Here is a 17,202-nt window from a genome sequence, read left to right as displayed (position 1 = left end):
TAAGGATTCATTACTAGAATTAGTCTGATAACTGCTGAGCTGGGTGTGTGTGCAGGCGTAGGTTCATTAGCATCTGGAGCAGAGATTCCCAGGATGCAGTGCTTCCCTGCTTTTTCTGGTCCCAGAATTCAGTGTGGTTCTCTGTTCTCCATTCTGTATGCAAATTGAGATGTCTTCCTGTCCCATTTTTTATGCAGATGAGGCTAGGGGAGTTGTCTCTGCTCTCCATTCTGTATGCTAATGGAGATGTCTTAATCTTGTCACCCTTGTCAGGAGGGGCTAGGTGTGTCTCCCAACGCCCTTTACTGCTCTCTGCAAGTTTTCTTCCTCTGATGGGGAGTGGGAGGGTGTCTTTCATGAGTCAGGCTGGATACTGCACCCTGGTTCCCCCAAGAACACAGAGGTGTCTGGTATCAATGTGCAATGTTGGCATGTTAATATTACAATGAGAACGTCAGCACTTTCATATCCTTACACTTGTATTTGAAATGTATAGTCTTAAGATCGCATTATTTTGTCCCCATTTAATACATACCCCATGCAAAAAAAATTACATCAAAAGAACATTAAGGGTAAGATTGAGACTTTACCTCTAGCCCTGTGTGAGGGACTGCGCTGAACTCCATCAGCCCTGGGAAGGAAGTATAACTCCGGCTACGTCTACACTGCAAAAAAGCCTTCACGGCAGTGAGACTCAGAGCCTGGCTCTACAGACTCAGGCTCACAGGGCTAATGCTATGGGGCTAAAAATAACAATATAGACCTTCCTGCTCATAACAGAGGTCCTAAAACTATTTCCTGAGGTTCAGCACCCAGAATCCCTTTCACTTTGAAAGTTCTCTGGGTCAGACCCATGGGTATAGCCTGGCTGCCAGGCATCAGTTCTGTTCAAACGCATGACATAGAGCAGCCTTCAGGCTACCCTCAGTTTTTTCCAGCTGACCACTTTCGAATAGTAATTCTAGTAGGCTCCGCCATGTCTCCTCTTTAGCAGAATTGTTACTGTTTACCATACACCAGGTAACATAGACTCTAAACAGACCACACCATGCTATATTATCACATACATTCGTGGGACATATAAACATGTGATTGCAAATGACTTACCTTTTGATAGAGATCCATGTGATTTTTTTTTTCCCTTAATACTTTCATATTTTCTCTTGGATTCATGTAACCTCAGCTTTATTGTTTGTTTATTTGTGATCACAATGAAAGAAAGAAAAAGACATCCTTATAACATGTGCCCACAGAATTGTTAGGACAACTTGGAAAGGTTCACTGACATTATTATTGTGACATTTATTGTGTGGCATAATAAAATGATCTTAATACATCAGGAATACACCTCTACCCCGATATAACGCTGTCCTCAGGAGCCAAAAAATCTTACTGAGTTATATTGAACTTGCTTTGATCCTCCAGAGTGCGCAGGCCCCCCCTTCCCCCCCCCCCCCCCCCCGAGCACTGCTTTACTGCGTTATATCTGAATTCATGTTATATCGGGCCGCGTTATATTGGAGTAGAGGTGTACCTCTATCACATGTTTTTAATGTTTTGGCCACTATTGCCTGCCTGTCAATGACAATCCCTTTCCTTACCCTGTCTTTTCTATCTCTTGCAAAATCTTTTTATTATACTAATTGCTTTTTAAAATAAACAACATTCAGTAGCATTAAAAACAGGAGGAAACAAATTGCTTGTTGTTCTCTCTCTCTCTCTCTCTCTCTCTCTCAAATGTGATCCCCTGTGGAATAAGACAGTTATGTTCATTCATTGTAAAGTAGCTCAATGGTTTCTTTGATCCTCTATACAGGGCCGCCCAGAGGATTTGGGGGCCTGGGGCAAAGCAATTTCGGGGGCCCCTTCCATAAAAAAAAGTTGCAATACTATAGTAATGTATTTGGAAATGTAAAAAAACCCAGTGAAATACATTCAAAAATTAATTTTTAATAATTTGAAAATACACTAAATACATTTAAAAACATTAAATGCTTTAATGGTATGTATACATTTGCAATTACATAATGGGCTGTCGCTGGGTGATGGTTGGTGCCAATGGGCTGTCGCTGCCTGGGGGTGGCACTACTGTTGCCCAGGGCTGGGTGGGCAGCTGGGCTCTGGGTTGGGGGGTGCCCGGCTCAGAGGGGCTGAGCTTGGAGCTGGGGGGGTCAGGGCTAGGGGGTGTCCAGCTCAGAGGGGCTTACCATGCTGCTTACCCCCGCCTCCCATCTCTCCCAGAGCCTCAGCGCGCCGCGTCCAGGAGGTCCTGCCCCTCGGCCCACCAGAGCTCGCCCCCTTACCACGCGGCTCCGAGCGGGAGGATTTCAGGCCCCGCCTGAGCCACGCCACTGCAGTGCTGTCCAGGGCTGCTCCTGGTCACAGCGCACTGAGGTGGCGGGGGGGATCGGGGAAGGCAAAGGCAGAGGCAGGGGGGAGCCACCGACATTCTCGTGGGGGCCCCTGCAGGGCCCGGGGCCTAGGGCAAATTGCCCCACTTACCCCCCCCCCCCCGGGTGGCCCTGCCGCTATATATTTTTTAATTTCCCCTTTGTTTTTCTGCAGTTTGCCACTAGCTATTACTTTTTGCTTCTCTCATTTTTCTTTTTACTTCTTTCTGGTTGGTTTTACTATTCTCCCTTTTTTTTTTTTTTTTTTTTTTTTTGTATTTTTAAAAAGCCTATTGTCTAACTGTCGTTTTCCTTTTTATCTCTTATTATCTGTGTTGGTTTCTGTTGCCCTTATAGGGCCAGATTCTAATCATGCTGACTCATACCTAATGCCATGAGTGGTTTCATGGATACCCCTACTTAGTGGAACTACCCAGGCAGTACTGCTCAACATGAACATGAGGAGTGGCACAAGAGTCTGGCTCTGAGTTTTTCCATTTGGTAATGGAATTCATTTGTCTTTCTTATAGTTTTTCTTGTGATTGCTTTGGTTTTGCTTGTAATTTAACTGTCATTTAATTTATGGAGTAACATGATATATACAAATATTACTATAGCTGGTTAAGCAGAATACCTCATCCTGGCTTTGCCAGTCAGCTTTTTATAATTCTCCCTACATTAGAGTATCATATTTTGAAGACAAAAGCCACTGCCAGAGCCATTAAAAAAACTTGTAAAATATCTATTAAGTGATTGCCCTAAATCAGGGGTTCTCAAACTGGGGGTCGGGACCCCTCAGGAGGTTGCGAGGTTATTACATGGGGGGTCACGAGCTGTCAGCCTCCACCTGAAACCCTGCTTTGCCTCCAGCATTTATATGGTGTTAAATTAAAAACACTTTTTAATATATTTATAAGGGGGGTCGCACTCAGAGGCTTGCTATGTGAAAGGGTTCACCAATACAAAAGTTTGAGAGCCACTGCCCTAAATTATTTCCTTCCCTCCTACCCCTGTGCTACATAAGCAGAAGTTTCACACTTAAGTAGTTTTCAGTGGTAGTTTTTAGTCCAGTGAATTAGTGAGCATGTTCTTCTGGGAACATTCAGCATGTCATCACTTACAATTTGTGAGATTATTCCACACCTGATATGAGTCTTTGTCTGAAACCGTGGTGCATTCATAACCCAGAACACCAATTCCTACTGATAACCAAGCCTTTCACAGCACTGCTGATTCATGGGGAACCACTGTCTTCAACCTCCCCAGAATTAGAAGCTGCCATGCTGTATACAATGATACAGGATTGCATAATCCATATAGAGTCATTAAGGCACTTCTTCATTTTTTTTGCTGTTGTTTTCCTTACAAGACCAGAGAAACCTGTATGATCAAACTAATAGATATTCCATCAGCTATCAAGATGTTTCCTGGTTGCGTTTCTTTGCAGAAAGGTTCATACTTATTAACAGGTATTCAGATCCTAGCACTACAGAAAACCAGTTTCCATACCCTCCCTTTCCCCCCCCCACCCCAAAAAATAATGATAATTAAATTTAATAGTGGAGGACCCTATTGGTCTTGTGGATATGGCTCTGGAGTGGGACTCAGAAGATCTGGTCTAACTTCCCAGCTCTGTCACAGACATTCCTGTGGGACCTTCGGCAAGTCACTTGATCTCCCTGGGTAACCTTTTAAAAAGCACCTATGTCTCATTGGACTTAAGTGAACTTTGGAATTTTTATCCTCTCTCACCCACCTTCCCCATCTGTAAAATGGGGGTAGTACTTACTTTCTCCCACTCATTGTCTGACTGCAATGCACTGCAGGGTAGAAATTGCAATTCCAATTAAAGTGACCCTCTTTTTATTCAGTAAAGTCCTTCTGTGAAAAGTGACTTTCAGTTTATTACAAAAAGCAATTATTTTTTCCCTTTGCCCATTGTGAAAACGCATCTGTGCATGCAGTTTGATATTGCCTTGTAATACCATTTGTATCCTGGGCTCTGGGGAGAAAGACAGTATTTCTTGTTCCATGACGGGCAGAGCTCCACCAATAATTAAAATGAACAGTTTTCATTATGGGTCACCCATTGCTAGAAATCAGATTTGATCAGAACCTTTACAAGATCATAGAACCTGTCTGACTTCGCAGGAATCACTGCAGTAACAATATTCCTTATTTATAAGATTGTTTCTTTTCAGGCTCTCCTAACTGTGTGAGGCTCCTTCAGTCTAGCTTCTCTCATCATTGTACTTTACTTTCTAATGTCCACCTTGATATACTAGGAAAGAATGTTTTTTGTTATGAAAGATGCCACTAGAAATTGCCTGGTAGTCTGTTTTACACTTTCACAACCATTCGTTGCCAAGGTAAAATGTCATGGCCCAGTGAAATGCACATTATTTCTTTTCAGAACAGAATCTGCCTGTGTTTTGTGTTTAACATATTTAGTCTGTGGCTGGAGCATGTTAGGTGGAGATAAGTAGCTTAGCAGTGTCTTTAGTAGATCTAAATAATAATTTGTAACTCACTAATAATTTGCATTTCTATAACACCTTCCATCTAAGACCTCCAAGAGCATTTGTGACCTAAGCCTCAGGTAGAAAAGTTGCAGGTTATCTGACTTGGCCGGGGTCACAAAAGAAGCCTGCAGCAGGGCTGGGAAAAGAATCAGAACTCCTGACTAGTCCTCGGCTTTAGTCAAAAGACCATCTTTTCTATTTTAGGTCTAGTCTACATAGAGTTGTAGAAATGTAGGACTGGAAGGGACCTCAATGGGTCATCTAGTCCAGTCCCCTGCACTGAGGCAAGACTAAGTACACCACTACCTCGATATAACACGACCCGATATAACACGAATTTGGATATAATGCGGTAAAGCAGCGCTCCGGGGTGCGGGGCTGCGCACTCCAGTGGATCAAAGCAAGTTCAATATAACGCGGTTTCACCTATAACGCGGTAAGATTTTTTGGCTCCCGAGGACAGCGTTATATTGAGATAGAGGTGTATTATAGATTCTAGTTCATCCCTGACAAGTGGTTGTCTAAACTGTTCTTAAAAGCCTCCCCTGATGATGATGATGATCCCACAACTCCCTGGGTAATTTGTTCTATTGATTAACTACCCTGACAGTTAAGAAGTTTTTCTCCTAATGTCTAACCTAAATCTTCCTTGCTGCAATTTAAGCCCATTACTTCTTGTCCTGTCCTGGGTAAGGAGAACAATTTATCACCCTCCTCTTTATGACAACCTTTTATGTACTTGAAGACTGAATTTATGGCCACCCTCAGCTTTCTCTTCTCCAGACTAAATAAATCTATTTTTTTTTCAATTTTTCCTCATACGCATGTTTTTTCTAGACCTTAATCATTTTTGTTGCTCTTCTCTGGACTTTCCTCAATTTCCTGACGTATGGTGCCACAACTGAACAGAATACTTCAGTTGAGGCCTTATCAGTACTGAATAGAGTGGAAGAATTACTTTTCGTGTCTTGCTTACAACACTCCTGCTAATACATCCCAAAAAGATGTTTGCTTTTTTTGCAACAATATTACATTGTTGACTCCTATTTAGTTTGTGATTCACTATAACTCTCAGGTCTTTTTCTGCAGTACTCCTTCCTATGTAAACATTCCCCATTTGTATTAGTGCAATTGATTATTTCTTCCTAAGTGGAGTACTTTGCATTTGTCCTTATTGAATTTCATTCTATTTATTTCAGACCATTTTTCCAGTTTGTCAAGACAATTTTGTATTCTAATCTTGTCCTCCAAAGGTTTGGCAACCCCTTCCAGTTTGGTGTCACCTACAAACTTTATAAATGTACTCTCTATGCCATTATCCACTTCATATCTGAAGATATTGAATAGAATCGGACCCAGGACAGATCCCGGTGGGATCCCATTCGATATGCCCTTCCAGCTTGGCTGTAAACCATTGATAACTACTCTCTGAATACAGTTTTCCAACCAGTTATGCAACCACATATAGTAGGTTTGTCTAAGCTGTATTTCTCTAGATTGTTTGAGAAGGTCATGCGAGATGATAGCAGAAGCCTTACTAAAGTTGAGATCTATCACATGTACTGCTTCCACCCTATCCACAAGTCTTGTTCCCCTCTATTAAGTTGGTTTGACATGATTTGTTCTTGACAAATCCAAGTTGGCATACAGATTTTGAACACAGTATAACTATCTCAGTTAGGGGTGTGATTTTTTTTTTTAATCAGAATAGTTTTACCAGTACAACCCCTCGTGTGGACACAATTATATCAGTATTGAAGTGCTTATACCAGTATAGCTTGTTCCCCGTAAGCATTCAATACTGGTATCATTGCATCCACACTGGGGGGCGGGGCGGGGAGGGACAACCTTAACTATACTGTTTTTTTGTCAGTAGACAAGGCCTTAGAAGACAGTAGGGCCCACAGCCTGTGTGAGAGAGTGGCTTCCCCCTTCTGTTGTAAATTTAACCCTACAAATTATTAGTAGTCAAATCTACTTTTGCTTGAACGCCCTGTTGTTTCAAAACATGTTTTCATTGTCACCTCTTCATCAGCAACCAGCTGATCACATTTGTCATGTTTTGTGTCTGACCCCCTATACCAGAAACTGAGTCAGTTGCCAACTACTTGAGGCTCACTGGCATTTCTGACAGGAAAGACTAGACACATTTCCTGCCTGCGCAAATTGCAGCCATTTAAGGGCAGAATATGGAGAGAGAATTAAATGAGGGCGAAGAAATAGGAATCCTCATTTGAGTAAGCAGAGCCTCATAAGAATACATGGTTATGGGATATATTCCCTTGTGTTTCACAGAATGCTGTTACAATTAAATGTTCTACAAAGCACGAAATCTTTTACAAAGCTATATTTGGCTGAGCTGCCATAAAAGAGCAGAGAAATCACACAAAGCACGCAAGGGGTGCTGCGTGTCCTTAGTGCCAGGGAAAAAACTGTACCTCACATTGACGTATGGCTTTGTATTCTAAAGGGTACAATAGCATTTTGCAAATTGTGGACCAGATATTCAGTTGTGGGTGTTTAAGATGCACACCTTTTGGAGACCCGTGGCATGTGAAATACTACATCTGTATGAGACAGGAACACAGGAATTGCCAGATCAGACCAGTGATCCATCTGGCAGTTCATCCCGTCTCCAGCTATAAGCAGAGCAAGAGGCTTCAAGTGAAAGGTGCTGTGACTCCAGTAATGAACAGTTATGGAATATGTTTATGGCGTACCAAATCATGTACAGAATTCACCCATCAATGAAATGGGTATATCTGGGTGGAGTATCTGAACTCTTCTGAATGTTACTTTCTTTTTTACAATATTCTTTATTATTTGTTTTGTGGGAGTGCTGAGGAGTACCATTTTCTTCTGTCTTTTCCTCGTTTATCCACTTAGTGCTGAGGATGTGTGTCCCAGCACCCAAATTCAGGAGATGTTTCTGTCAAGATGAGTAAAACATGATCCTGTTAATATCTTGAAGGTACCCAGAGAGGGTTGTATTTCTTGGCAACACCAGGAAATAATGATACTGAGCAACTTGCATCTGATAATCTAAAGGCACTTTACAGACACTAAGCATTACAACACTTCTGTGAGGTGAGGAAATATTATTGTACAAATGCGGAAACTAAGGCATAGAAAGTCTAATTGATTTACTCAATGTTGGACAGCAAATTTGAAAGAGCTGAGAATAGAATCCAGAATTCCTGTGCGTCACAAGACTATTCTGTTCCTTCCTATTCCATTCTCCTGGGTCTCTGGCATTTATCTACAGTATTCAGCTCATATTTAGAAAGGGCTGAGGGTTTGAGAAAATAATATTGGTGAAGGACTTTGAAATTCAGTAATTCCTACTTGTCTGGTCTTGAGGATTTAATTCCAATCTCCGCTTCTCTAGATTAAGGTTATTGACTCAAAGGTATAGCCAATTGCTTGACGACTCTCATGGTCCATTCTTAAAATGTTCAAGAGACTAAATACCTGAATTTAGCTAAATGTATTGTCCGAAGACAAAGCAGTACAATGAGAAAAGGAGACATACATACCCTCTTTCCAGGATGCAAATTCTCTCAGCTTGCTCACCTTACACAGAAGATGGTACTTCAAAGATATGCTTTTCAGCTATTTATAAGTATGATTTTACACATATGTAAAATAGTATAGTATGGTATTTGTAGTATGATTTTATAAGTTACAAAACTTTCTATATGTCACTAAAATCCAACCCACCTGTTCGTACCAATTCCTTAATTTGTTGTTCTGTACCTTCCTTGTCTTCATTTCAGGTACTGGTATTCCAGGTATTGATCCGTGAATCTATGTCCCTATACTTTCCTATGTCTCATTTTGAATACTACATTCATGCATCTTTGCTTTGACAAGTTTCCTATTTTCTAATGCTAAAGCTAACGTCCGCTTTGCAAAGTATTGTGAGATATTTTATATGGATTAACCGAATTGTGGGAAGAGCATAATCTGTTAAATTAGCATAATTTCCCAACACATGTATATCCTATTACTGCCATGCATATAATATCAATTAATGTAATATATACTACACCTAACATATATGTATTGGCTAACAAGGTTCAACTTCTGGATCTTTCTGACTTGTTTGCAGATGTTTTTTTAAATTAGGGTATCTCGTTGGTAGGGCAAATTATAAATGCATGAAATCAAACTTGTCCATTTCTGTGCTCTGGTGGTGTTTAGAGTTATATCCCATATCATTTTTAAAGATCCATTGTGTTTCTGAGTGCAAAGAACACAAGCATTTTTCAGGCTGACAGGCAAGTGAATGCTTAGGAGGATACAGACATTTGTATGCTCAGGGGAAAATGACACATTTTTCTACAGATGGGTTTTTCCTCTGTACCTATAAGAGCTGACAGATGATGATCAAAGGATCCTTAGTACCAAAGCTTAAATTCCCTGCACTTACCTCCGATAATGGATTATTTTTGTGTCAGGTGCAAGTGAGCTGCATGGAGGAATCTTTCTCCCATATTTGGAGTTCCCAGTAAATATACTGGGGGGAGGATAACTACCAGGGAGATGAAGAGCTATTTAAGCTGAAGGACAATGTTGGCACAGGAACAAATAATCATGAGCAAATCTAGGCTGGTTAGAAGGTGGTTTCTTTCTAGGTGTTGGTACAGTGCCTAGACAATGGGATTTTGATCCTCTAGACATCAGTGTAGTACAAATAATAAGATGAAAATATTGTCAGACAAAGGGGATCCCTTTAAGCCTCCCCAGTCCTTTCAAGACCCTGCCTTTTCTATTTTCCTTCTTGGCAGGGATCTTTTATGGATTAAAGTTACTGATTGTAAATCATTTTTTAAACTGATGCCAATGTAAGGACTGGTTTCTAAATTGCTCACTGATTTCTTTTGTATTTATTTGCATGGCTCCTCGCTTCCCATAGTATCGAGTGCTTTACAATCTTTAATGTGTTTATCCCGACTCTGTCCCTGTTAGATAGGGTACAGATGGGGCACTAAGTCACAGAGAAACTAAGTGATTTTCCCAAGCTGACACAGGAAATCAGTGAGTGGCAGGCCAGGGAATTGAACCTGGATTTTTCAAGTCCCAGGTAATATCCAAACCACTGGACCATCCTTCCTCTCTGAAAGGCATGTTCATATAGAGCAACATAACATCTGTGGTTGCGGTGACTCTTTTCTTTTTGGGTCAACAGTCACAATTTTCCAAGCAGGAACCAGTCAGCAACTTCATTGCCCTCCCCAACCCTAGTAATTACTGCTGTGGAAAATGGAAGGAGTTGTGTCTAAAAGGGTATGATGAAGAAAAAGTTATTCGGGAACACAATAGACAATATAAAAACTCAACCACAAACTAGAAATGGTGGATGAACCTAAAACTCTTGTGCTTTCCCCCTGTCTGTGTTCAAGGTTTTGCTCTGTATCACGTACACCTCCACATTTGACCTGAATGGAAGTTCAGTGCTAAAGATTGCTGAGGTGAGTGCCCTCCATCCCCCACTAACATTGCTTGTTTTTCTTGACCTATTGCCACTAACTAGAATGTGCTTTCTATACATAGACTGGGATTGATTTAATCAAAACAATTGCAGTTATTCTTAATGATTGATATTACCCTTGTTACCGTTTATTAGTCAACATGATTAGCAACCTCAGTGCTGACAGCTGTAGAAATGCACTGGAAGATGCACTTTCTACTCATGGAAATTCTTCTTAGTGGCTGCTGTGTATTACAGTATTGTCTGTGTTTAAAACTTTGCATGTTTTGCTTTGCCTTTAACAGTAATAAAATTTTCTCCTTCAATTTTACAACATGTAGGGCCAAATTCATCCCTGGTGAAACTCCACCAAATTTAATACAGTTACATCAGAGATGAGATTGACCTATAATGTGCATTGTTAGTGTGTCCCTTATTCCTGATGCATCCAAGAAAAGGAATTATTACATCCCTAGATTTATTACGTTGTTCCACTGGCATTAATCAGTCTTCCTTTGTCCTCATTACATTTGTCTGGATTAAATTGTAAAAAGGGCTTTGGCAGCTGGAAAATGCACCTGCCAACAGCAGATCTGTTTATAAGTGAGCATTTTCAGACAAGTGCTCTATTTAGTTGCACAGTGAGTTTCAAGCAGTGAGCCTTCCATGTAGTCAGGAAGGAAGAAATGCATCGAAATACTCAGCCCTATTGCATGGCGGGGCTGCTGTGTATATAATATAGTATAAAATTATATTGAATTACACTGCATAGGGTTGAGGGGAATGTATACACACTTAACATCAATGTATAATACAGTAATGAAAAGGTTTGTATGAAAATCTTTGAAAACCCCATGACCTAACACCCCTCTGCTTTTACAACACTTGTTAGCTTTTCTTTTCAGTAGTGGGGAATAATCATAATAATTTATTTCTACATTGATAATTACAGATGGAGATATCAGTCTGTGTTCTGCTGTTATTTAAAAGCTTGGGAAGTTACAAGTGAAATTAGTGAACAGAGAAAGAAAATGACTAACAATTGCGAGTCAATGTCAATTTTTCCTTGGTGCATGAAGAAAAGAAAACCTGATGGAAGTGCCTAGCTTTACCTGGCAGTGGTAGCGTTTTATAAATCTGGGGATGAAATTGATCCAGCATCACCCTGTTGCTACCTAGGGGGGAAAAACTAAGAAAACTAGCTGTCTTACCATGGTAACTTAACTGCTAAAACGTAACTAATTGACTTTGCAGGCAGACGGAGACAATTTTTGTATCCAATACAAAATGTTAAAACTCTAAGACAGTCCTAAAAACGTGCCATGTACAGAATACATGATAGTACTAATTTGGGATGACCTGTGTAACTCATGGTTTCACCCCCCTGAATAATGTTGGGAAATCCAAACTCATGAAGAGTAACTTCTGTTTTCCTGGGGGCTCTGTAGGAGCCTCACTACTTGGGGCTGTAGCAAAGATGTACTAGATCAGCAACACCTACCTCCTCCCTGCCCAGGCAACCCTCTTTCTCAGGCTGTGCTAAACCTCTGTTGCCCCAATCCCCCATACAGAGGCAAACTTATGGCTCCTTTACACGACTGCAGCCTCTCTTTGGCAGACTTTCTTCCACTGTGGAGGGCAGAAGCTGATGAAAATTGAAGGTGAATCTAGCCCAATGTATCCATGAACTGTAGATCAAGAGATACAGTAAGATGCAATACACATTGGAAAAAGGGTTTAATAGCTCCAGTATTTCAACCTTTGAGCTGCTACTTCAGGTAGTGGAAATCAATTGTCAGTGCTTCATGTTCTTTGTTCCTTGGGGGCATCCCAAAGACTGTGAGCATTATCTGAAGTCCTATTTTCTATTTCTGCTGTGCATTTTCAGATAACGATACGCAAATGACACATAACTGTTTTTCTCTTTAAAACACCCTGATCAATGCCAGCTTTGCTTCATGTTAAGTATTGGATCCTGCCATTGTTTAGTGGTTCTGCCATATCCTCACTCTTAAAAGGCCATGTCTACCCTTAAAACTTTTGCCGGCATAGTAAAGTCAGTTAGGAGTATGATATTTTTTTATCGGCAAAAACTGAGTGTAGATGAAACTATATTGGACAAAAAAAAAGTTCTTTTGCTGGGTTAGCACATTTTGTTCAGGGAATCAGTATCAGCTATCCAAGCAAGAACCAGCATCAGCTCTGACTACATTAGGAGCGTTTGCTAGTATACCTATACAGAAAAGAACCTATCAGCACCTTTTGGCTTTGTGATTCTGGCCCATAGATATTACAAAGGCTTTAACATTTGAAACCCGAGGACTCAGTTCTCCCCTGCATCTGAACTCTTCCCAGTGCTGGGGTGGTAGTCAGTGGGGTTATTCAGCACTGGCCTGGCCCTAGCATCAGCTGCTCAAACTTATTTCAGTGGAGAATTGGCATAGTTCTCTTCTGCCATGTGCCCATTCTTCCTCCTTTCCCTGATGTGTCCCATAGTAGGGTGGAGCTGGTGCTAGAGTAAGCTCTTCTGTCTCTGCTCATCTCTTGCCAATGGGAGTTCCCCTCCAATAGGAATTATCTTCTGGCAAGTTACAGCTAGAACCTGGCCACTTTGCACCACCTGATCAGTCCAGAATGGAGGCACCCCACATTAGTGGATACATCTGAGCATTTTGGCCTTAACCTTAACCCCAGCCTCAGTTTCCCCATCTTTAATCTGGGGGCCATAATGTTCATTGGAGTTCTGTGAAGGGTAAGGAGATAATATTTGTGAAGTACTCTGACCATAAAGAGTGTTGTATAAATGGCTTAAATATTATTAGTGTTGAACCTACAGTCAACCTAGCTATATACATTCCTAATTGCATACAATACCTTTAATTTTGGTCAGGCCCCTGCATGAAAGGTTATTTCATGCTTTGTGACTTGTTTATCTTCTTTTATCTATTCCCACCCATGTTTTTGGAGATTGTCTTGTTTAATCCATTGCATTGCTTTATCTAATCCTTTGTGTTTTGCTTTCTTAGCTGTGTTTTGCATGTCACAAAGCTGGAAGCCCCCAAATGCATGAAATGATCAAAGTGTCCATTGCACACCTCTTCAGTGCCCTGTGCTCTCGCATTTTTACTGGTGCAGCCCCACCAATGACATTTCACAAGGTATCATGCTTGGCTTGCGAGACTGGAGCTCAGCTGAGCAACAGTGCTGCATGTTAACACACAAGGGGCGGGGGAAGAAAAAAGGGGAAATCGATCCTGCTCTTTCCAGAAAGTCAGCCTGCCTTTAAATTTAGTCTTTCCACAGTTCTTTCAGTAAGCTGAATTAGAGAGAATATTACTATTCAAACCCTCGCAGCACACACAGTTCCTATGAATGATTTGGCCTCAGCAAGGTCTGAATTGCATGATTGTAAGTGGTCGATAGGATTTTGTATTCCTTGCCCACTGGAATTCTTGTGTGGTATACGATGGCAACCTCTGTTCCACGTCTCCTTTTGAAAATGACAGAAGAGTAAGGATTTTCTTGTACTGTCAGAAGCATAAATAGAAAATCACACTGGCTCAGCAAGATAGAGCATTACGCTATCCGTAAACTGAGGTATTTCATATGTATTTCCTTAGGCCCCAGTGCTGTAATGGATCTGTATTGGCAGATCCCTGCTCCTCGTTGAAGCCAATGAGGTGATGCACAGTTCCAGGGTCTGTTCATATAGGTCTGACTGCAGGATTAGAATGTATCCTGTTCAGTGTAGGAATTCTGTATTTGTTTAGATGGTTTTCCTGTCGTGAAGCACTGTGCACTATATAAATAACAGTAGTGACAGCTGCATGGTACCTTTTTACACATTTAAGATAAAAAGCTTTAATCTGCATTGACAGTCTGTGCAGTGTGAGACCTCATGCATCTTTGGAATCTTCCTCACACATCTACTAATTAAGATCATGCTGAATGAAATTCCTCACTTACCTTAGGAAATATAACACTCTCAAAGGTCAACAGATGCCCCAAAGGCCAAGATGAATTGTAGGTTCTGTCCATTATCTGATGCAAATGCCTTCAGCTTTATCAGGCTTTAATGTATTGTTAAGATGGGGACACATGCAAACCTGAGATAGGAAATAAATTAATTTCGTCTTTATCTTGCCTCTGTTACGTAAGAGGCACAAAATATCATATGCTACATATCGTGTTCTCATAATGCTACACTGGGACATAACAGAGTGACTGGGATGAGAATGGTGCAAGAGCTATAGTTCAGATTATTCCAGTGTGTGGCATTTTGGCTCTCACAATTTACACTAATCAAGCATATATTATTTCTAACCAAGGAATTCAGTCATGCTTTATTGTGCCCAAAATTCTGCCATGAGGCAGTAATCCTAAAAGCATTAGCACCTCTCACATCTGCTAGATATGTCTGCTGAAAGGAGCAGAGATGATAAATTCAAAGGGATTCTGGGATCTGGTCTTATTCTCCATTCTGTTATATTAAAAGTAATGCACATGGACAGCAGTTCCATTTTAACCTTACTCCCTGTCCTTTTCCCACTGAAGTTAATGGCAAAGCTCCCTTTTGATTTCAGTAGGAGTCGGATCAGGATCTTGATTCTGTTACTGTGTACATATCAGCACTGATTAGTCCACATAATGAGCTAACCATCTTTAAATTTTCATCTTACAAGCCGGACTTCCTCCTCATTAGGGAAATATAAGTATCTAAAACAAGAAAACGCTGGTTTTATTCCATCTATGCTCCTATACTTTGAAAAAGGACAACCAGTTAAATTCAAATTTTGTTTAGAAAGATGTCTGTACAGAATATACCAGCTGTATATTAATCTGCGTACATACAGTATATGCAGTGTTGTTCCTTTTCTCCCTATGACTAGAGGGGTGTTAACAGGCCCCTTCACCTTGAAATACATGTTAACTACTAATGCTAAACAATCTGTTCCATCTTGTATTTTGCTGAGAGACACAGAGTGTTTCCCAGACCTGAAGAAGAGCTCTGTGTAAGCTTGATAGCTTGTCTCTCTCACCAACAGAAGTTGGTCCAATAAAAGATATTACCTCACACACCTTGTGTCTCTCTACATACAGCATATGCAGAATGTATGTATTCATTGCCAGGATGACTTTACGGAGGAGTTATAACCCTTCCAAGATGACTGTATGATAGAAATACTGACACATCTGAATGACCGCACCCTGAAGAGTACAACAGGTAGTGTTACGAACCCATTTACACAAAGGCTGACTGAACTTGTATGAATAACTTCACAGTCATAGACAGAATCACAGAGTTCAACATATGCCAAAGTGAGTGGAGTTGCTCCTTTGGATCACAATTTATTAATAAGTTTGTGTTAAACAGTCTGGTTCCAATCCCATGATATAGATTACAGGAGGCACGAATTACCTCATATCTCAAACCAGAGGCTGCTGCATCAAAAATGACAACACAGTAATTGCAAACTCTTTGTGAGATAAACACTTTTTAAAAGAAATCTGGTAAAGGACATTGCAGTGGGCATAATACCATATCCTCAGCATTCCATTGCATTTTGATACTATCTGCAAAACATTGTCTTTGGACAGAGTCCAAGAATGGAAAAATTCAGCCCTAAAGATGAGTTTGCAAAAGTTACAAGCAACTGAAAATGTAGTTAGTATGGAAACTCTGATGCAACATGAACTGTAGCAGTCACTGTCGCTCCCACTATAGTAAAACTAAACAGATAAAATTTTTTTCCATTTATGGGCACTAAAAGGTTATTGGATACTGTAATAAACATAAATTAAAACCATGATTTACAATGAACAATCAAGATGCCTAGTTGCATCCTAGTAGCAGAAGCTGTCTGAAAATCCCCAACATATTACTCATAAAAAAACCCACGCAAATAACAATTGATGCAAATAAACTAAAAAGAAAAAAACCTTTTTGAACTCACATGAGAGGATGCTGCTGCTTATGTACTAGGGGCAGAATTCCAGAGTAATGGTCCCTGTAGGTTCATTTGGTCCCTGTTGATGTCATGAATACATCACTGGAATTAAACAATAGGGCTAATATTTGAAAGCAACATCCAAAGCACAAGCTGCTGCCTGGGCATCATAGTTTGACAGGATGGGGAGTGGTTGCCATTTTTGTCTTGCCACCTCAACATGCACAGCACTTCAGAAACCTGACAAATTGCATGCTGCTTTTAAACCATATTGTTTTTGGGCTATTCGCATGGCTGAAAAAGTTCTAACACTATGCACTAGTAAATCTGGCTGACTTTCTGCATGAAGAGACCTTCACTTCCTCCCGAGATGGTCTACAGTTAAATTGTTGTTTATATCTATGTGCTGCTATCTTGTTTCCTCACCAGGTTTGCATTGAGACATATGTATCTAGCTGTCACCAGCGGAGTATTAACACCGCTGTGCGGGCAACCCTCAGCCAAATGTTGAGTGACTTGACTTTACAGTTACGGCAAAAGCAAGAGAATACGGTGAGCCTTCCGGCATCAACAGATGGTTCAGTATTCCATGGCTGTGTGCTTTTTGTGTCTCTGCATGCAGTGTTCTGTGGCTGGGTGCTGTGCCTTCTGGCGTTCCAGCATCAGTCCTGTTTAAAACTGCCTCCTTTTGTGGCTAACAGATGCCTAACAAATCCTTCAACAGAAACAACTCTTCCCTTCCAGCAGACAGGCTCTACGTTTTGATTTGCAAGAAAGGCTTCATTCTGATGTGAGATTGTCTTGACTTTGCTTCCTTTTTCTGTTCTTTTATTTTGTGTTTATCTTGGTGAAGTCCAGTTGAAATCCTT

The 17,202-nt window shown here is 40.7% G+C and overlaps 1 protein-coding gene across 4 annotated transcripts in view; it reads left to right on the top strand.

Moving 5' to 3' along the window:
- The window catches only part of ARFGEF3 (ARFGEF family member 3), a 118,829-nt gene that overhangs the window by 42,258 nt on the left and 59,369 nt on the right, over positions 1-17,202 (top strand). For 3 of the 4 annotated variants that reach the window (XR_008444510.1, XM_054024019.1, XM_054024018.1), the window contains exons 5-7: positions 10,318-10,386; positions 13,412-13,543; positions 16,763-16,885. Coding sequence is in view for 3 of the 4 variants with exons in the window: in XM_054024019.1 (XP_053879994.1) it covers positions 10,318-10,386; positions 13,412-13,543; positions 16,763-16,885 (324 nt within the window). In the remaining variant the exon portion in view is untranslated. The remainder of the gene's footprint in view (positions 1-10,317; positions 10,387-13,411; positions 13,544-16,762; positions 16,886-17,202) is intronic. The other variant, XM_054024020.1, reaches the window with a different exon arrangement.

This window comes from Malaclemys terrapin, chromosome 3 (assembly GCF_027887155.1).
Source record: "Malaclemys terrapin pileata isolate rMalTer1 chromosome 3, rMalTer1.hap1, whole genome shotgun sequence".
In the NCBI taxonomy this organism is placed as follows: Eukaryota; Metazoa; Chordata; order Testudines; family Emydidae; genus Malaclemys; species Malaclemys terrapin.
Note: the sequence above shows the minus strand (reverse complement) of the source record. Positions and strands in the feature narration are given on the sequence as shown.